The sequence below is a fragment of the Mesoplodon mirus genome, assembly GCF_964341445.2.
Source record: "Mesoplodon mirus genome assembly, chromosome: 17".
Taxonomy (NCBI): domain Eukaryota; kingdom Metazoa; phylum Chordata; class Mammalia; order Artiodactyla; family Ziphiidae; genus Mesoplodon; species Mesoplodon mirus.
The window spans coordinates 9,167,205-9,189,394 of NC_138993.1; the positions used below are offsets into that span (position 1 = coordinate 9,167,205).

The 22,190-nt window shown below is 34.3% G+C and overlaps 1 protein-coding gene across 6 annotated transcripts in view; it reads left to right on the forward strand.

Moving 5' to 3' along the window:
* PDS5B (PDS5 cohesin associated factor B) overlaps positions 1-22,190 on the forward strand; it is a 197,083-nt gene that overhangs the window by 101,749 nt on the left and 73,144 nt on the right. For all 6 annotated transcript variants that reach the window (XM_082602513.1, XM_082602515.1, XM_082602518.1 and 3 more), the window contains exons 11-17: positions 1,252-1,397; positions 3,856-4,007; positions 5,304-5,417; positions 11,440-11,521; positions 14,843-14,891; positions 17,145-17,284; positions 18,827-18,942. In XM_082602513.1, the coding sequence (XP_082458639.1) occupies positions 1,252-1,397; positions 3,856-4,007; positions 5,304-5,417; positions 11,440-11,521; positions 14,843-14,891; positions 17,145-17,284; positions 18,827-18,942 (799 nt within the window). The remainder of the gene's footprint in view (positions 1-1,251; positions 1,398-3,855; positions 4,008-5,303; positions 5,418-11,439; positions 11,522-14,842; positions 14,892-17,144; positions 17,285-18,826; positions 18,943-22,190) is intronic.

The following is a 22,190-nucleotide window of genomic DNA, read 5'->3' on the forward strand; positions in this document are numbered from 1 at the left end:
CCTGTTTAATATGAATGATTTGTTTTAGTGAAATGAGGATGTATCTGAAAATTGATGGTGTGTCATTGGTTTTTCCATTTTTTAGTGACACCTGAAATAATAATACATATTGCATTTGAAAAGTACAGCAAAAGATAAAACTCCTGTCTTTATCTTGATGGGTAAATGAATTTGAGATATATTTAGCATGGAGCATTTGAAATCAATACTAAAAATAACCTTGTTTTCTGTGATACATAAAATAATATTCCCATTTCTTCAGAAGTTTTTTAGCGACATATTATCTTAAACACTTTTTGAAATAGTTCCTATTAGTAGAGAATGCTCAAGGTGGAGGGGCTTAGGACCTAGGCATTGATTTTATGAGCTTTTGCTCATAACATATATTGTTAACTGTTAATTTATTGAGAAGTAAATCCATTCACAATCATAAGCTCTGTTTGTCGTTTATAGACATGGCTATGTATGTTACTCCAGATCCAAACAACGAAATTTTATCTTATTCGTCATATAATTAAAAAGCTGAATAATAATTTATGTTCACTTGTGGTACCTCTTCTTTAAACCTAATATATCATTACTGAAGATTGTTAATTTTTTCTTTCAGCTTTCTCAGTGCCAGATCTGAACTTCAATGTTTTTGACTTTAAGATTCTCCTCTAGTCACTCATAATTGTTAAATGTTTCATTTCTTCTGTCTTCCCTTTGGCCTTCCTTTTAGTTCAGTTAAACAGAATTGCCTTACAGTCTTTCCTGTAATCCTATTTCTTGGCTGCCATTACCTTAATTTTACTCTTTCAATAACCTCACTAAGGGTTTACCTAGTTAAGGGATAGAAACTTGAATTCTCTAGCCTTTTCCGATTAGAACCACTTGACTTGAATATTTTAACCATTTAAAAAACAAAAGTGAAATATTTAACATTGATATACTCCTTGGTTCATTTATATGGTTTGTTGAATTAATGAGTTTAGGAACTCCTTAGTTAACTACCCTGTCCCACAAATGGGAAGGGGATTTACTACTCAGTTGCATGTAAACTACTGTATTCTGCCTGAAGGACTGACCTTCTTTCCTTGTTCCTTCTCTTTCTCCCTTTCTCTCTTACCTACTCCTAATGTTTTTGAAATATTGAACCTTCTACTTAGGTTTTGTTTTTGTTGTGGTTTACTTTCAAAGGTCTTATGCAATCTTTTAAAACATTTTAGTTGTCAAAGTTTCATTTTAATCAAATAAAATTTTATTTTTCAGAGTATCTTAAAGTGAGGTCACATGACCCTGAGGAAGCTATTAGACATGATGTTATTGTGTCTATAGTTACAGCTGCTAAAAAGGATATTCTTCTGGTCAATGATCACTTACTTAATTTTGTCAGAGAGAGAACATTAGACAAACGGGTAAGTAGGGTTAATAATTATTAGTAGGTTTGCATTTTGAATACTTGAAGTTTAATAGTATTTCATTTGAAAATATTGAGATTTAAATGTAATTAGCCCTTTTTTGGGGGGAGACATTTTAATATCTAAAATAATGTTTATGAGAAGATTTTACTTTTTGTTACATTAAATTTTATTAGTTTTTCTTTATTAGGATTATTTGTTCTCATCCTCAGAATGGGCCAGCTCTAACTGGTAGAGTAATCAGGTATTTAACCTGTACACTAATTTTAGTAAGTGACTTTTGAAAAGACCTCTGAACACAACTTCTCTTTTCTCTTTTTCCTTTCATATGGGTATCAGTTCATAGTCCTCTAGCTGATTGTATTATAATTTCTATGGAATAGAAAATACAAGATGTTTTCTTTTTTCTTTTAATTAATTAATTAATTAATGGCTGTGTTGGGTCTTTGTTGCTACATGCAGGCTTTCTCTGGTTGTGGTGAATGGGGACTACTCTTCGTTGTGTGCAGGCTTCTCATTGCAGCAGCTTCTCTTGTTGCGGAGCACGGGCTCTAGGAGCTTGGGCTTCAGTAGTTGTGGCACATGGGCTCAGTTGCTCAGTTGCATGTGGGATCTTCCCGGACCAGGGATCGAACCTGTGTCCCCTGCATTGGTAGGCGGATTCTTAACCACTGCATCACCAGGGAAGTCCCAAAAATGTTTTCAACATGGCAAAGCTAACCCCAGCAGAGCAGCATGCTTCGAGCCTATCTCCCATGACCCCAAACCTTCCTTCTAGAGCACTGAACAGCTCCACTCTTTAGTTAGTGGCTTCTGAAGAGGGCACTGTGTCTTACATTTGTATTCCATGTTGCCTGGAATGTATTAGGCACTCAGTAAGTGTTTCAGTGAATATTTATTCTCCCCTCCTCCCCATTGCCTTTCCTTGATGGCATGGATTTTACAGACTTAGACTTAAGAGTAATTTTGGTGAAGGATGAAAACCTTTGGTGTATTTAGGGGTTAATAAGCAAAGAAAGTGGGAGGCCTCTTGGTAGATATGAATAGCTCTAACTAGGTAAAAACTTCATAACATTTTGAAAGTCACTTGTATGGTCGATTGTGCTATCTCCATCATTTAATTCTCTCTTTGATCATGTGGGTTGTGGATGAAGAATACATGGACAGGAATTGCATGGTTTTCCCTCTGAGTCTATAGGTATTCAGAGCAACTTATTTTAGTTGATAAATTTAGACTTGTTGTTATTGAATATTTCAGTAGGGTATTAAACAATGAAAAGGCCAAAAGCTATAAAGAAGGAGAAGGAGGTTTGCATCATGGTAGGATAACAGCCTTCTAATTGTTCAAGTAAACTTTCTCATAGTTACACTTAGAATTTAAGCTAAGTATTTGTGTATTATTGGGATCATAATCCATGTATGGTTTTGATCATCATGTTGTGTTCATCATATGACTGCTTGGTTCATTCATATAAATATTAATTGAGTACCAAAAAATAATTAAATATATTTATGTTACTGTCAGTATTAGAATATGCTCTATATCTTTAAATTTTCCCTAAAGTAGCACTTTCGGGAATTAGAGATAAGATAGGGAATTGGAGATAAAGTTTTTACAAACATATTGAATTCTTATTTTATGAGTAAAGCTTTTGAAGTCTTTTATTTCAATATGTATGCAGTGGATGGATGAAATAAGGACTATTATTTACTGTAATTAATTGAAAGAGAAACCAAGAGAAAAATGTTGCTGTGAGTGACAGACTGCAAAGGAAAAATTAATAATCTTCGCAGATTCATGAAGTTCTAAATATTACTTACATCCTACTGATTATAGTGCTGTGTTTATGTAAAATTTAAGATTAAACTCATACCAATTAATGGTAGGTATACTATAACAGATATGTATTTATTTTAGAAAATACATTTGAATACATTTATACCTGAACGTCTTTGCCAGATATACAAAATGAACCACTGATGTGTCTTTGCATTCAGCATCTGATAAAGCCATTGTCATGTATACCTTTAATACAGGTATGCTTAATATAGACCATAATTTGGAAAACAATCTATAAGGAATAGCTCACAGTTTATCCACTTAACTGTCTTTGCCTTTTACAATTTAGTAGCATGCTTTCCCTCACTCATTCTAAGTGACATTATGTAGATTGTGATTGAGTTTTGTTTTCTAGGGATTGGTAATGGGTATAAGATATCAAAGCATTAAAATTCTTTATACATGTTAATAGATGTCTGTGCTTGACATAGTAGATATATTAAAATGATAGTTGTGTTTTTTCATACAGTCATTACAGATTGACATCCAGGAACTGAGGTATGATGAAAATAAATTGTGTAAAGTAAATTAAAAAACTGGGAAACTAGATTTTACTGAATTAATATAACGGAGGCATTTTTAAATTACGAGAAAAATTTTCTTGTTTTTTTTAAGTGGAGAGTGCGCAAAGAAGCCATGATGGGACTTGCCCAGATCTATAAGAAATACGCTTTACAATCAGCAGCTGGGAAAGATGCTGCAAAACAGATTTCATGGATCAAAGACAAATTGCTACATATATATTACCAAAATAGTATTGATGATAGGTAAGTTAAAGACACCACACGTAAAGTGTTTGGTGCTCTTGGTATTATATAACTGTTGTCGAGCTGTTGTTTTAGGCTAACTATTTTCTTTATAACTTTAAACTCCCTCCTCAGTTTTTACTGCAAATTAAAGGTAGTGAGTGACTAGTTGCTTTCCCACCAAAGCCATAAATGAAGTAGTAATGTACATATAACTTTAGGGATAGATACGTCTTTTATGGTCATTTTCGTATACTATGTTTTAACAGAGTAATATTTGCAAGTAGGAGTGTATGTAATTATGATTTAAATTTTGTTTCATAGGTAATTGTGTTACAGGGATACACATTCATTTTTTCAAATAAAATTAAAATAAATATACACCCTTTGGATTTAGACATTTTAAATAAAAACAGTTCCTACTCAAGGCTAAAAAGATAGTTTATAAATTTATATAAAAACACATTACCTGAATATAATCTTTGTATTTTTCTATTCCAGTGTGTAAGGTTAGATCTTGTATGGAACCTAGCGATTTAGTAGTTAGTAGAGCTGAAAATTCTGCTTGCAGTCTGCATTGATTTGATGAATTTTTAGTGGGGTCCAAATGATCTTGCTTATTAACAGGTGAGAATGAGAAAATTAAGAACCAGTAGGACATCTTACAGTTTTAAGAGGTATGGGAAGTAGAAACTGAGTATCTTAGGTTGATATTATCTAAGAGACTTTATAGTTATTATTTTTAGAAAATTGACATTTTTAAGCTTTTTGAGTGTGTGGCATCAGTGCACAGAGATGTGCGTTATGGTTTCATAGCCCACCCCCCACCGTTTAATTTTTCTTTTTTTCCTTTTCTTTTTTTCTGTTTTTACTTTTATCTAGGTCTCTCTTCATGATGATCACTACAAAAAGTCAAGAATCTTAAACATTTCTTTATGGTTAACTTATAGATGTTTAGAATTTGTCACTTGGAAGGTTCTGGTGTAGTTTTTTAACCCTTTATTATTTAGCCAATGAAATTGAGTCCCTGGTATATAACTTGCCCAAGGTCATGCAGAAGTAGTTAATCTTAGTTAGGTATAGGATGTTTACAGTACATCCAGCTAAAATTTTTTCTTTGGCTCTTCTTATAGAAAGAAATCTTTGATTTGGAAATCTCATCTCTACTCAGAAAGAAGAAGCTCTTTTATATGTGTTCTTTATGTGTTTTGGAAATTTACCTACATTTAATTTACCTATATTTAATTTACCTATATTTACCTATATTTAATACCTACATTTAAAGAAATTAATACAGTACTTTATGTTTTCTCGTAGATTGCTTGTTGAACGGATCTTTGCTCAATACATGGTCCCCCACAATTTGGAAACTACAGAACGGATGAAATGCTTATATTATTTGTATGCCACACTGGATTTAAATGCTGTGAAGTATGTTTCAAATGTTAAACTCTGTTCTTTCCATCTTTTGCAGTATGTTGGATTTTATGGAAAAGAAAACAACTGTATTTTTAAATGTCAACAATTTATGTAATGCAAACATTGTTTAAATGGTCAGACACAATAAAATACTTGGATAGGATATTTTTTCAGAAAGTACTGCTATTAACATGAGATTAACAAGGATTTTTGTAACTAATTAAAAAACAGAGCTGATTGACATGGAATCTTTTAGGATTTAGTTTTTCTCTCTCCAGATTTTCATATTGTTGTCTCAAGCAATGCTGATGTACCTTTTGTTTTTGTTTGTATTCCTTAAGGCATTAGAAAGGTCCATATTGTGAAATTAGTACTTTCTTATTTTCACCTGATACTGATTTGAATTATAGTGTAGGTCAGTAGGATACATATTTTTGTGTTGCATAGCCTCAACATAGTGTTATAGTTTGATATAAAGGTAAGCACAAATACATTTTTATGACCATGCTTCATTCAAAAGCTGCTTTTGTATGGCTTTGTAGGGAATTGGCATTTTGGACATGGGAGGGGCATTGCTAATTGAATCGTACTGAGGCTTAGGAAATTGAGGCCTAGAGATGGATATGCTCTAGGTTTCAGAAAGTTTAGATCATCAGTATTCCAGTGAATGTGTAACTTAATCCCCAGCTAATGGGGATTAAATATTCAGAAATTAGAAGTCTAAGGAGCTGTATATAATTTTCATTCCTCCCACAGCTTAATGGGACTTTTAACTGCACTTCCCACATGGAAATTATTGTATATGCTATTTATATCTTTCATAGGAATGTTGAGAAAAAGGGTTGTAGGGGGAGAAATGTACATTTCTTGATACCCACTGTACTTCAGGCACAGGAATATGTGTTAACTGTGGCTGCTTTTCTGCTATAATTGGCAGAGTTGAGCAGTTTCAACAGGGACCTTATGACCCACAAAGCTTATAATATTTACTTTCTGGCCTTTTATAGAAAAAGCTTGGCAACTCCCAGTATAAATGATTTTTTTTTCTGTTTTACACATGATGAGCTGAATCCTACAGAGATCAATGAACTTGGCACAGAATTACACAAGTAATAAGAGACAAAGCCAGAATTTTTTTTTTTCGCGGTACGTGGGCCTCTCACTGTTGTGGCCTCTCCCGTCGTGGAGCACAGGCTCCGGACGCGCAGGCTCAGTGGCCATGGCTCACGGGCCCAGCCGCTCCGTGGCATGTGGGATCTTCCTAGACCGGGGCACGAACCCGTGTCCCCTGCATCGGCAGGTGGACTCTCAACCACTGCGCCACCAGGGAAGCCCCAAAGCCAGAATTTGAACTCAGTTCTTCCTGGTTCCAAAGCTCATTCTTTTTCCACTGCATATAGTAAAATATGTTACCTCTATAATTAATTGTAAAACATAAAATTTTCATATGCTAGCATCTGTGGAATTGGAATGCATCCTTTTCTTCATGGTTTAGTTGATGGCCTCTTAGAATCGATGAGACAGGATATGTATATATCCCATTTGAAACAACCTATTTAAATCACACCCACTCTGGACGCCTTGACTCAGTTCAACTGTCATTCAGGAGTAAAAATGAATTAAAGACACTTGCAAGCAAAAAATGAGAGTTCACCACTCATAAATCCTACTTGAAAAAATTACTAAAGAATAAGAAAGGAAATTGAATCCAGAAGGAAGGAATAGGATAAAGTTTTCTTTACAAGGGGTTGGGGTCTGGATTAAAAAGTAGGTTATCATCTAGGCTGATATTGTGCCAGTGTACACCACTGCGGTGATATGTGAACTCTCTTGAGAGTCCCTGGGATATCCCGCCCCATGCCTGGGTGGACCCTATCAGATAACAACATGTTAAGATGGCAGGTAAAGTGTTCTAATGTTCTTTTGTCATATAAGAGTGAGGACAGACAATGTTGATTAATTAGACCATGAATCAAGTGTGCATATTAAAACTTTGAGTCACCCCTAAAAAAATAGAATTCGAATGTATAACTTCTAAACCCATAAGAGCAAAAAATTAATGAAAACTTTAATACCAGAAGTGGAAAAGAAAATAAAAAATAATTGAAAATAGAATACACAAAACATAAATAGCAGTTTCAAAACTAAATATTTTTATCAGATATCATTCATCACTTAACACAAGATTGAATTAAAAAGTAAAAATGGTGACATAGGAGATATACTGGAAAATAATGTCATGGAAAAGTTGAAAGTAATTTCCAACCTGTGGATCAATTGATTCTACAGAAATGGTTGGTGGTGAATGAGTATTTATCTCTTTTAAGTTAAAATACTTAGAGAGAGAGAATGGTTTTAAAATTATTTTTTATTTTAATCAACTTCTTGGAATTAAGTGACCAACTATACACCTAATGCTTCTTAATATTTTATTACTTACACTTTAACTTTACATTTATCTGTGATTATTTTCTCCAAAAGTCTTTACACTTATTATCATGAAGTATTTAATGCACACAAATCATGAGTTTTGAAGCATAGTAATAAAATAAAACTATATGAATCTACCACCCAACTTGTGAACACTCCTCTCTTTCATCCTCCTACCTTCCTCCCAGAGGAAACCACTAGCCTTAATTCTGTGTTTCTCATTTCCTTTTAAAAAAGTTTTATCGTGTGTATGTATGTATCCCTTAATAATATATTTTTAATTTTTGCTTGTTTTTGAACTTTATGAAAACGGAATAATTGTGGGTATAGGTAGTCTTCTGTGACTTGTTTTTTCACGCCACTCTATTATGTTCCTAAGCTTCATCTACTCTATATATATAGCTTGTGGGTCATTCATTTTCACTGTGGTACTGAATTACTTTGTCATTAAACCACAGTTTTATTCCATCATCTTGGCATTGCAAATCTGAGTCAGTGGAAAGAATGGACATTTGTGTGTTTCCATTTTTTTAATAATACAAATAGTACTACTGTGAACATTTTCCAATTTAGTATACACATGCAAGCGTTTCTCTAATGTATGGTTATGAATGGTTCTCAAATTTGGCTGCATATTGGAATCACGTGGAGAGGTTTAAAAATACTGACACATGTATCTCATCCTCAGAGATTGTCATTTAATGTGTCTGCAGTGTAGTGTGGACATTGGGGTTTTTAGGAAAGCATTTCTGGAGATTGTAATGGGCAACCAGGGTTTAGGATCACTGGTATACAGCTATGAGTGGAATTGCTGAGAATGCACGTTTTCAGCATTATAAACTAGTCAAATTATTTCCCAATATGATTATACTAATTTATACTCTTACTCCAAAACATTATCAGGCATCTTATTTTTTGCCAATCTTTTGGGTATCACATTTTTTCTCATTTTTTTCATTGTCCTGAATACTAATAATATTGATGTTTTACTTAATGTTTCTAACTTCACCACAGTCCTCTGTATATAATACTCTGTATTATAACACCTGTCCTACTTCATTCATTTACATTACCATTCTAGCCCAGAAAGTCATTTGAATTTTTGTGACCTCTAATTAGTTTGAAAAATATTTTAAAATAGCTGCTTGGCAGGTGGGTTCCTGCTAAGAACTTGTTTGGTAAGGATTTTTCTTATTTACTGAAAGAGGCATATGTTTTATTCTGTATCTGTGTTCTTTTGGGGAAGACCAAATCCTTCCTATATTTTAGACTTTTTGATGTGTACCCACTTTTGGGTAAGTCCCTAGGTTAACTATAAGTATACTGATTACTGGAAAGGAGAATAGAGGCAAGCTTGGGTACTGTCTGATCATGGTGTGTATTTCCACCTCCCCCAAGTTCCCCAGAACAACTGTCAGTGACAAGAGTAAGTGGTGGTATCAGGTGTCCTGGTTGTGATCTTCTCTTTCATTGATCAGGCTCTCATCTAGACAGTTTTGAACTGTGGAGTCTGATGGTAATTTGCCAATTGGGAGCGGAAGGTTGGAGGAGAGGTTCTCTTCAACATTTGGACAGGTTTCTGACTGCAGCCCAATGGTAGTCGTCTTTTTCTTTGAACTGACGCAAACTTGTGGTATGTTGGTGCAAACAAGGAAAAGCCATAGTGAGGGAACTAGTTGTCTACTTAAAATGTCACTTAACAAATGGAAGAGTATCCAGGCTCTAACCAGGTTTTTCACGTTTATTTAGTGACAGAGCTGGAATTCAGGCTAATATTAAATAAATGGATATTTGTCTTCCTATTGTAGTGAAACTGCTTCTACTAGTACAGCTTTTTTCCCTACTGTTTAGAAAGGCAAAGCACAAGGACAGATTGTCTTTGCTGCTTCATATAATCTAATTGAAGTGCTCAAGAGGATGCTCCCCCTGAATGTTATAAATCAAATTCTTAGTCAGTGGTGGTCACTTTTTGATTTAAGCTGTAGCCATAATAGTTTATACTAAGCTTTAGAATTGCTTAAGATTTCATCTTTAAGTTAATAAATAAGGTAATTTCTGCTCTATTTTTCTGCTCTAAGTGAAAGCAAGTTTCAAAATCCAAGGCCTTCAGAAGTTTTAAGTAGTGATAAAATGTATAGGTAAGGAGAGAATTCATTGACTTTGGAGTTCACAAGTAATTTCACAGATGACTACTCTGTTTCTTTGAAAATTATTTACAGTCCTCTGGATAATGGTCATTTTTGTTTTAATGTTTACATTCTTAAAGTGTGCCAGTTAAACTTTATGGAACTTTAGTAACTTGAAGACAGTAAAGTTTAGCTATTTTAAGATGAAAATGCCCCAGTACTGTTGTTTTGCCAGTACCATGTTGAAGGGACTACTATAAAGGAATTGTCCAAATTTAAGATAATTTGTCTCCTTTAAAAAATGCAAAGGTATTTTAAAAACATACTGCTGAGAAGGGTGAAAATATTAAACAATTGCCTTGTCTATCAAAAGAAAAAGTGTGTTTTTTTGGGGGGGGGCCTTCCCTGGTGGCGCAGTGGTTGAGAGTCCGCCTGCCGATGCGGGGGACGCAGGTTCGTGCCCCGATCTGGGAGGATCCCGCGTGCCGTGGAGCGGCTGGGCCCATGAGCCGTGGCCGCTGAGCCTGCGCGTCCAGAGCCTGTGCTCCACAACGGGAGGGGCCACGGCAGTTAGAGGCCCATGTAACGCAAAAAGAAAGAAAGAAAAAGTGTGTTTTTATACGGTTTTATATGCTTCTATATTAAATTACTCTTATGGCAGTGCTTCATATGTGTGATAATGGAGGTTAATAGAAATATAGATAATTGAAAACAATGAGAAGTATTATTTGGTTTTGGAAAATTTCCTTTTTAAAATTTTAAATGTGAGTGGTTCTGATATTCTATAACTTAATATTTAAATAACATTAACTGCTGTCTATGATTTATGTATATTTTCTTGAGTACCTATATAATTTTTTTTAGATTTAAATTTCTGCCTGAGAACAATAAAAGTGTTATGGTGATATCAAAATTTTTGCCATATAAAATGAATGTTCACTTATATACATATAATGTAATTTATAAATATTACTTATAAATAAAAGTATATAATATATATTATGTAAAATTATAATATTTTTGTTTCAGGAAAAAGTATCTCCATTCTCTCAGGGCTCAGTCTTTTCCGTTTGTGTCTTTTATTCCTTTTCATCCAGCCTGCTATTGAATACAAGACCTTACTCCATTAAATATTGCTTTATTTCTTAAGTTTGAAATCTCTGCAGTTCATTGCTCTGCCCTTGCCTACAAATATGTTCCAGTTAATGATAGATTTTCACTATTTTTATACAAAAGAAAAAACAACCACCACTAATCCCTTTCTTTTGATATAGCCATCTCCTCAAATGTTATTATCTCTTATATTTGACTTCTCTGTTTCTCTTCATGTATCATCAATTGCTTAGTCCTGTAAATTTTACCCTTCTCTGTCATCTCCATTTGTAATTTGAACTTTTAGAAAAAATTAACATGGTTGGGATATTCTGGAAGGATGTTTATCCTGTTTTGTTATTTAAATTTATGTATGTGTTTTTCAGAGCACTGAATGAAATGTGGAAATGTCAAAATCTGCTCCGACATCAAGTAAAGGATTTGCTTGACTTAATTAAGCAACCCAAAGTAAGTTATCACCGTTTTTGCTATGTGTTGAACAACTATTTCTGTGTGGAACACTTCTGACTCTGGAACCTATGATCTCTAACTTAGAACACTGAAATTTTTAAGAAACTTATTGCTTAGAAAAATTTAAATTTACTGTATCTGCAAAAGGTGATACCCAACAAGAAGGGGAATGTGCTTCTGTGTACACAGAATGAAGCCTTTTTTGGTAGCTTTAAAATTAAAAAAATAAAACCAAAACAATAACTCAGCATTACTGAAAGCATGGAAAACAGAGTAAAATTACACTTAATGTTGCTACACTAAAATGCTCCCATCATCTTTATATAGTCTTGTGGTTATAGAAAGTTTTAATATCATGTAATTATAGTTTAGTATCATGATATTTTTACAGTTAATATGGTAATTTTAATGTATTACCTGGTCTTCATAATTATAATTTAATGGTGGTTATTCATCCAGTTGATGTTTGAGAATGTTGTATGTAGGCCTATAAAAAGTATAATTCATCTAAAAATCAGTGTGCCTGGTCATTTTAAATTGCGTCCAGGGAAAACAGTGTAGTGTTATTTTTTGTTTCCTTTTCAAGCACAGTGGACCCCCCCCCCCCTTCCCCCACAACATACACCTCATGTTCGTAGGACAGAGGTCAACAGAATGGAGTTGTTTCATCTAAGGGGAGAAAATTTCCAGTTTTCCTAGGTGTAAATCTTGCCACTTGCCCTAAAAATCAGTGAACTAACAGTAGTTGTTTGAGTGGTTTATAGTGACCTCACTTTTTTCTTAACCTCTAGATCACTAGTAATAAGGCATTTCATACCACTTGTTTGCCTGATTGAAGCTTACAACTGAGTAGTATTTTTGTTTTATAGGCTAACAGTGACCTCTTTGTTTATGGTTTATTGAACATAATTTAACCTTCTCTGATTCCTGAGTATATTGAACCTGCTAGAAAAAGTTTTTCCTTATAGTCAATGACTTAAAACTAATTTTAGAGATTCTGCTATTTCAGTACTTTCTGTGCGAAGGAGGAAAATTGGAAAATCCCAGTTAAGTTAGTGTGTTTCAGCCAAATAAACGTGTGTTAGTCAGTGTTATAATGCAGTGTTGGTGTGTTTCAGGTAATAAGCTCTGGATAAAGTACCCTTTTTTGCCACCTAGAGACTTGTTAATTTACTTCCTCTAGGTAAAGTTGTGAGAATGTGATATGTTCTTATTTGCATGTGTATAAAATTATTCCTGATTTTAGGCATTATTGAATTCATTAGCAGCTGAATAGCATAAGTGTGTAGATCATATGTTGAACAGTGTGATGTATGAGACGGTAACCAAAAATAACTTTGTTTTTGACTCTCACTGTCCCTTTAAATTTTATTTAGTGGGGACTTCTTCCCTTTGCCTGTTCATAAAAACTTGGGAGGGTCTCATGACATTCCTGTTCAGTCTACATGAAATAAAATACAATCTCAATTCAATTACAGTGTTTTATTCCCTTCCACTTCATGGTATTTTCCTTTAATAATCTTAAAATAATTAACAAGTTATCCAAATCAAAGAGGGAATTCCCATTCATGTGTGGTGGGGATGAAGAAGAAGCAGAATGGAGGAGGATAGTACTCTAAAGTGGAATTCTAGTGAAAGGAGAATTAATAGTCTCATTACTTAGTATTCACTTTATACTGAGAATTGTAGTAGATATTATAAAGTTAGAAAAAAAATACAAAGCTGTGTTTAACTTTTGGCTGTTTATAATTCTGCCTATTTTACCAGGAAGACTCTTAGATATAATAATCAGTACATGTTTCATTGGCTTCCTCATTATTCCTTCTGATTAAGATAGTTTTTATTCTTTCTTAGTAATGTAGCCCTTCTACTTCATGTAACTACATTGATTTGCTCAGTGTCACTCAAAGTGACTCTGTAGTTTGCAGTATTGTACTTTGTTGGTGATGTTTCTTTTTCACGTGGATCAACTTCTAGTAAGGCCAGCACCACCTCTTTCCCCCCAAATTGAACAACAATAGAAATCTTATGTTTCTAGTCAGATCTATTAAGTTCCAAATATTTGGGAATTAGCTCTTGTACGCTATTCTATTATTCTTTGTCTCTCCTTCCTTTTATTTATTATTATTTTTTTTTGCTGTACGCGGGCCTCTCACTGTTCTGGCCTCTCCCGTTGCGGAGCACAGGCTCCGGACGCGCAGGCTCAGCGGCCATGGCTCACGGGCCCAGCCGCCCCACGGCATGTGGGATCTTCCCAGACCGGGGCACGAACCCGTGTCCCCTGCATCGGCAGGCGGACTCTCAACCACTGCGCCACCAGAGAGGCCCTCTCCTTCCTTTTAGAAAGCTCCTTCTCAATAGGGAGGGTTTGTTTGTTTATTTTTTGATTTGTTGCTTTCACCCCAGTGTTTTTCTAGCTCAGTATTTTATGCAGAGTTGCTCAGTGACTTTTTTTTTTAATAACACTAACCTGATGGAATGAATAACTAGTATTCTTAGAAACATTTTTTATACATGTGACTTTACAGAGTGTATTACATGCAGCACGATGTGATGAACAGATTCATTCACTGAAATACTTCCCTGATGCAACAAATAACTAGCACTCTTGGAAAACTTTTGTACCTGTCAGTGGCATCTTCATTGTCTTCATCCAGTGTCTTCCCAGTGGCTTCATGACTATGCCTTATAATCCTCAGGCTTAACAATTTTAGGAATACCTCAGTTCAATCAGAATTATATACTTAATTGTCAACTTTTTGTTTGAGATAGGCTAAAAATGTGAAAACCAACATTTCCAGATTATTTTCCTTTTTTAAACTTAGTTGTCCTGTTCTTTGAGTACTTAAGAAAAACAAAATGTCTCTGTGTCCCAAAAGGTTGATGTAGCAGTCATCTGTTTTTGTTTTGGAGGCTGACAAAACAGGACAAGGGAAGAGGCGACGACAGTGGAGTATGACTTCACTTCTACCTTTCATTCGGTTCATCTGGAGTTTAAACATGGCTAAAGAAGGAGCATATAGTGGTAGTCAGGGTGTGGGCCAAGAGCATGAGTGGGTTATGTTTACTTAACTTTCTGCAGAATACAATGAAGATTATTGTTAGGAAATTTTTTTTTTTTTTGCTATTTACTAATCGTTTAAAATTAAAAGACTTTTTTAAAGAGTAGTTTTGGGTTTACAGAAAAATGAGCATAAAGTACAGAGTTTACATATACCTCTACCCTCTCCCCATTTCCCCTATTATTTACATCTTGTTTTAGTGTGGTACATTTGGTACAGGAGATTTTAATTTTGCATTTTTTTGTGTGATTTACAGACAGATGCCAGTGTCAAGGCCATATTTTCAAAAGTGATGGTTATTACAAGTAAGTTATTTCAAATATTATATGTAAAATTTAAGGTTTATTTGAAACATTTCTTTCGGATAATATAAAGTGTTTCTTGGAGTTCCATTTTAGGCTACGATAATATAGGAAAATATTAAAGTTTTTTGATTGATTTTTTTCCCCCAACACGCTCATCTTTCCTTTTTTTTCTGATTTTCATTTATTTTGCATACTACACAGGATTATTTTGTGTGTTGATACAAGCAAAAGCTGGGTTTTATTACATAAATTTATTTTTAAGAATACATTCAAATTACTGCATAACCTTGCTGTTAAAAACTGCATCTGTGCTTTGGTATTGCTTGGTCTAATGTGAATCTATCTGAAGCTAATTTCATCCTGAACCGAAATTTACAATGAAAGATATACCTAATAACTACAAAAGAGTTTCTTTGAAAAAAAAGTTAATTTGCTTCTTTGCTTTCGGTGATTTTAAATAAAATGTTATTTAATTGCCTTTAACAGTAAATACTAAAGGATCACCTTTGTTCAGGGCAGGGGTAGGAAAAAGTAGCGGTTTTTGTAGGTCATTTGCTTTTCCTCTCACCTCAGAGATCACTGTGTATAGCATATGGATGGAGGGAAAATCAGGAACACCTGGAGGAATGCTTCTACTGAGCTTCCATGTGGTAGTAATGAAGAGTTCTTAGACGGATTTTTGAGATGTTAACAAATATTCCGAGATGTGTGTGGAAGTAATGCTAAGACACCCAAGAGAACAGTAACCTAATTCATTGGGTATTAGACTAAGTGATAGAAGTTTTAGCATGAGTAGAAATTTCCCAAAAAGACCAAAATATCTTTTAGTCCTGAGCAGTTAAACATAAATTAGTTTTCAGTCCCTTTGGATAACTTAAAGCAAGTGGTTTTGTGCTATTGCTTTTTAACAACTTTCCCTAGTTGTTTGGCTGCAGACACTGTCCCCTAAAGGAGATCGTCTCCTATATTCTTTCTTTTTTTTAACCCCCTATCCATTTTCTTCCACCAAGTACAGTATTTCCCAAATTCGGTTGTGAGGAATGCCAGTATACTGCAGGTGTTAATAGTATCGTCAGAAAAAAGAGTTCCATGGTCTAGTATGTTTGTAGAATCCTGAATTCAAGGGGCTTTCTGTTGTTGTTTTTCCCTTCCTCCCTCTCTCCCTCTATCTCTGTGCTTCCCTCCTCTCTCTCCCTCCTCCTCCCTCTATCCCCATTTCACTTTCTTTTTGTTTTGTTTCTTAAATGGTATGCTTTATTGTAGCCTTTAATATGATGCCTACATGTTATGGAGGGGCTGTAAAGTGACATTTTCCAAAACGGTTGACAAACAGTACAGTAGAATTTTTGTATTCTAGAAATATGGAAATGTCATACAGTCAAGTAGTTAGGAGGAAAATTTGTTCTTACTATATTCAGTCATCTAGCCAAGACTTAAAATGGAATTTCAGAGTTGTATATGAACTTGAAGACTGCATTTACTGTATTCATATTTGAAGATTCAACACATTTCTACTACTTTTATTAGAGTCCATCGTTTTGTATTATAATTTCTGTTATTAAAAGGATCCTACCTAGTCTTGTTCTCCCTCACAGTTGTGAGTAGCCAGAAAAAAAAGATTCTAGGATGAATATTTTATTAGCTTTCATAAGTGTTTTGATACATGATGTATTAAGAGAGTAGTATAAAACTCATCTGTGATTCTACAAGAACTCATCCTTTCTCATGCGATAATGGCCTACCCAGCAGTAACACCTGGAACGTGTTGCTCAGCATGTGTTGGTGCCAAGTAGCATGCGTGTGTGTGCATTATCTCTGGATGATTGAACAGTAAACAGTGCAGTACAGGAAAATGGTTTCTTCTAGGTAAAACTGATAGATCTTCATCTCTTGCTCTGAATTGCAAAAGAACAAGGTATACAACAAGCTCAAGGGATAGTAATAAAATGGTATTACTCAGGTATACATGTAATGCCTTTAAGTATTATAAGGAGTTATTTAGAAATAGCCAGTTTGGTCTTTCTCTACATAGATGGTGCTTCACAATGATCTTATTTTATGTTTCTAGGAAACAGATTTTTATTTGTGAAAATTTATTATTGAAGGTGTTCTACGATTTTTATCACATTAAATTAAATGAATTTGTAAGTTAAGATTATTCATCAAAGTAATAAAAAGAATGAAAAATGTTGATCTCATTATTTCGAGAAATTTCTAAAATTGTATTTTAATTGAATTTTAATTTAATTTAAGGAAATTTGCCAGATCCTGGTAAGGCTCAGGATTTCATGAAGAAATTCACACAGGTGTTAGAAGATGATGAGAAAATAAGAAAACAGTTAGAAGTACTTGTTAGTCCAACGTGCTCCTGCAAACAGGCTGAAGGTTGTGTGGTAAGGAGAGAAATTTAAAAAGAGCTCACGTTTGGAGAAACCTCCAAATCTTTTTTTGTCCCCTTTTGTAATTCGTCACATAAAATTTAGAAAATATCACAAAAATAACAATACAATACTGTAATTCCTCTATAGAGACAGTTGTTAATATTATGGTGTATGTTTATATTATACATGTATCTTTGTACATTTTACTTTCTCGTTAATTAGTCTTTTACAGTATTATATTTAGTAGCAACATAGCACACCACTGAATATGTGTACCATAATTTATTGAACAGCCCACTTGTGTTACACATTTAAATTTGTTCCCAGTTTTTGATTAATGTAAAGAATACTTAATCTTTATAGCTAAGTAATTTTACACAGTCTTGATTTCATTTCTTTAGGATAAATTCATTATTGGCCAGTTATCACTGTTGGGAACAAGCAAAACTCAAACAAAAACATCATTATTTTGATAGGATTTGTAAAATTGGTTGCTAGTCATCTGACCATTTTTTTCTCCTTCAGTATATTAGCTATTCTTATTTCTTTTGTAAATTGTGTGTTTTTTAGTCTTTGCCTATTTTTCTGGAATATTTGTCTTTATCTCACTGATTTGTTAGTATGTCATGGCACAGTATGTTAATTAAGCTGCAGATATAGTTTTCTATCTGTTGTAGTTTTCCCTTTTCATTTTGTTTATGATGTCCTTTACATACTATAGTTTTGTTATCTCGCTAAGTCTGTCAGCAGTCTCCTCAAGGTTTTTGCCTTTGGAATCCTGCTTATGAAATCCCATTCTATTGCAGGTCAATGAAAATGTTTACTGATGTCAGATTTTTTTTAAAAATATTTATTTATTTATTTATTTACATTGCGCTCAGTCTTAGTTGCAGCAGTGGGCTCCTTAGTTGCGGCTTGAAGGCTCCTTAGATGGGGCATGCGAACTTTTAGTTGTGGCATGCATGTAGGATCTAGTTCCCTGACCAGGGATTGAACCCGTGCCCCCTGCATTGGGAGCATGAAGTCTTAACCACTGCGCCACCAGGGAAGTCCCTCATGTCAGTATTTCTTAATCTGTTGCCCATGTATCATCCTAAATTCTTTTTTAAAAAAGATGATTTTTGGCTCTACGCCAGGTTGACTAAATGAGAATCTTCACAACGAGACCCAGGAATCTGTAGTTTTAATGAGCTTCTGTAATAATTTTGCCTGTTGAAGTTTGTGTATCCACTGACCCTTGGTTTTATTCTTTCGTATTTGTTTTCATCATTTTGGAATATTTTTGGTGTAAGGTGTGAGATAGGGATATAACTCTGCTTTTATTCTAAATGCCTGTTCGGGTATTTCAATATAACAATATATTGAATAATCTACCTTTTTCCTACTTACTTGAAATATTACCTTTCTCCTATGATAAATTCTTAGTCTATTCCTATTGATTTGTTTATTCCAGCACCAATACTACGTGGTTTTAATTATTATAGGTTCTTAATGTTTTAATGTAATGAATTATTTAAAAATACTTTTTTAATATTTTAAAAATCTACATTACAGCGTGAAATAACTAAGAAGCTGGGCAACCCCAAACAGCCTACAAATCCTTTTCTGGAAATGATCAAGTTTCTCTTGGAGAGGATAGCACCTGTGCACATAGATACTGAATCTATCAGGTATTTGTATATTAAAATATTGAATTTTCATTACTATTAATTCATTCATGCTTTAGTAGTCAATCATTATTGGGTACCTGTGCTCATTATTGAGTAAGGCACTCATGGTATAGGTTTATGTATATACATAATGGCTATACCCTAATCTGTAGGTATCTGTAAATAGATCTATTCATATATATGTATATGTTTGTATATATACATACACTCCTCTGTATATATATATGTGTATGTATTTAGTTTATCTTGTTATTTATTTTAATTTAGGTACTCTTTCAATTTGGATGAGAATTTGTCAATCCAAGCCTAGTTTTTGTCTGTTACTAGTAAACTAGTTAGTTAGCTTGCATAGGTTAACTAATAGAAACAAATTGCAGTTCTGTTCTCAGGAAAGGAAAACTAAGTGAATATGTTGTAAAACAACATACGATGCATTTTCACAGATATCTGAGAACTGAAAATGTTATTTTTAAAACAACCTTCATTTAAAGTTTCAGGTTTGAAACTTTATCACCTGACTGTGATATCTTGGAAAATACTTTCTTTTTATATCTGTACTTGGTTTTGTAAAATGTGGGAAGAGCTCTTTTCTTTTCTATGTATTTATTTATTTTTAGTTTTTATTTTATTTTATTTTAATTAATTTATTTATTTTTAGCTGCACCATGTGGCATGCGGGATCTTAGTTCCCTGTCCAGGGATCAAACCTGTGCCCCTTGCATTGGGAGTACAGAGTCTTAACCACTGGACCACCAGCGAAGTCCCCTTTTCTTTTTTTTTTTAATAGCTTTTCCTAAAATCTTTCAACTGGTTGAAAAAAGAAAGTACTTATAAAATATATAGAGAGCATACTGATTTATTAGTGATCAGTACTGCCTTTCAGAGGTATATTGGAATCTAAAATAAATAATACTAATGGTACACTCTGTACTCAGTAAAGCCCCTTTGGGGTTTTTTTTTTTTTTTTTGAGGAGGGCATAGGGTGTAGCTTTTCACTTGTGACCCTCCATAGAGTAGGGAGACAGACCCTACTTTGGATGCCCATTTGTCACTTTGGACTCCTCTTGCATCATTTTTCATTTGAAGAAAGGGTTCTTCAGTTTGAAAAACAAAAGGAAACAGAACAAAAAATCAGAACCTTCTATATTAGTACAAGGAAGAATCTGAATCAGACTGAAATCCATTAATTAAATAAATAATCCCATGCCTGCTACAGTATATTTGAAGTGATGCTAGTTAGGTATTGGCAAAGCATATTTTCTGCTTTTCATCAACCTTCTGTTGAGTAAGGGAATAAAGAGTTTTAATCAGGAAGTTATATTATAGTTCTATAAAATTGGTGCAGATAGTGTTCAGAGGACTGAAAGAAGATTTCTCAAAGGGGGTAGTATTTCACCTAAGAGGAAGAATGGGGTAAGATTGTATTTCTACAGAAATGGGAGGAGTACTCTAGGTATTGAGATTAATATAAGCCAAGCTAACTGGGATAGGAAAGAACAAGGATATTTAGAAAATGATTGCCATCTATTTAAAGTACAATATGGAGAAGTGTAAAAGTGTTATGAGGTGATTCTAAAAAAGCATTTGGGATCAGATTGTGGAGAGCCTTTAATATCTAACTTTAGAGCTTTTACTTTGTTCTTCGCTCTGTTGAGAACCAGGAATGATTGATGATGGATAGGAGGGAGGGAAGTCAAAGAGATAGACTGCTAAGGTGTTGTTATAATTGTCTGTGGATGGTGGTAGTGGGATGGAAGGGAAAGAACATATTTGAGGAAGGTTTTAAAAGAACAACGTAAAAAATGGGTCATCTTACTGGAAATGGGGAATAAAAGGGAGGAGTCACAAGTATACAAGGTCAAGTCCAGATGATGAATAGTATTACCATGAAAAGAATGAAAGGAGCTGGTAAGAAAGGATGTGCTGCTTATTTGGACGCAATTTTTTTTTAATCAAGGCAAATTGAATTTAAAGTGAAACTGTGAGAATAGATAGTTCCCTGAGCAAGATTATGTAGAAAAAGTTAAAAAGATCAAAAGATCATGGACAGAACCTTGGAATTTTTTTTTTTTTTTTTTTTTTTTTTTTTTTTTTTTTTTTTTCCTTTTTGCGGTATGCGGGCCTCTCACTGCTGTGGCCTCTCCCGCTGCGGAGCACAGGCTCCGGACGCGCAGGCCCAGCGGCCATGGCTCACGGGCCCAGCCGCTCCGCGGCATATGGGATCCCCCCAGACCGGGGCACGAACCCGTATCCCCTGCATCGGCAGGCGGACTCTCAACCACTGCGCCACCAGGGAGGCCCTGGAATTTTTTTTAACAGTAGAAAAATTACAGAAAGGTAAGAAAACCAGGTTATTGCAGTATTTTGAAACTTAAGATAGAAAAAGTTTCCAGCAGTAATATGTGTGATGAACAGAAAGACTGAGGACCAAAACAGGTCTTTGACTTTAGCAGTTAGTAAGTCATGGGGTTACAGAAGAAATGTTCAAACATAAATAATAGTAACAGGTAGTAGCCATTAGTGCTTATAACGTGCCTGGGCTGATTCTCTGTGTTTTACGTGTTTTAACTCACTTCTTAACTTTATAAGGCAAGAAATATTTTTATTCCCATTTTACAGGTAAGGAACAGTGAGCTACACAGATGTTTGAGTAACTTTCCACTGCTGGGAAATAGCTAGGGGCATTTAAACTGAGGAAGTCTGACTCCAGCGCCCTCTTGCTTTAGCCACCATGCTGCAGAAAGATTCCGCTCTTGTTCTCTACCAGTAGTCAATGAGTGTCCAATTCACCTAACTCTTCCTGATAATGACTTAACCTTTTCAGTCTTTGCCTTTTTATAGGTGAATGATGGTACTATTTAAAAAAACCCCAAAAAATTGTGAATAAAGTTGAATATTTTTTCCCTATGTGTTTCTTGGCTAATTGTGTTTCTTTTTATTTTTCTGTGAGTGGCTTAGAGGAATTGTCTTTTTCTTATTGATTATATGAATGCTTTATAAAGTAAGGCTAGTAACACAGTTTGATTGCCTTTTAAATTTGTGCTTGACATTAATAAATACTAAATTATATAATCTATTATTTGTTTCCTTTATGATTTCTTTCTGCCTTTGGTATCATATCAGGTGGTTATGTTTTTTACATTTAGTCTTTAATTTGTCTGGAATTCATTCTGTTGTAAGGTGGAGATAGAGATCCATCCTTTTTAAAATCCTGATAGCTAGTTGTATCAGCTCCATTTATTGAAAAA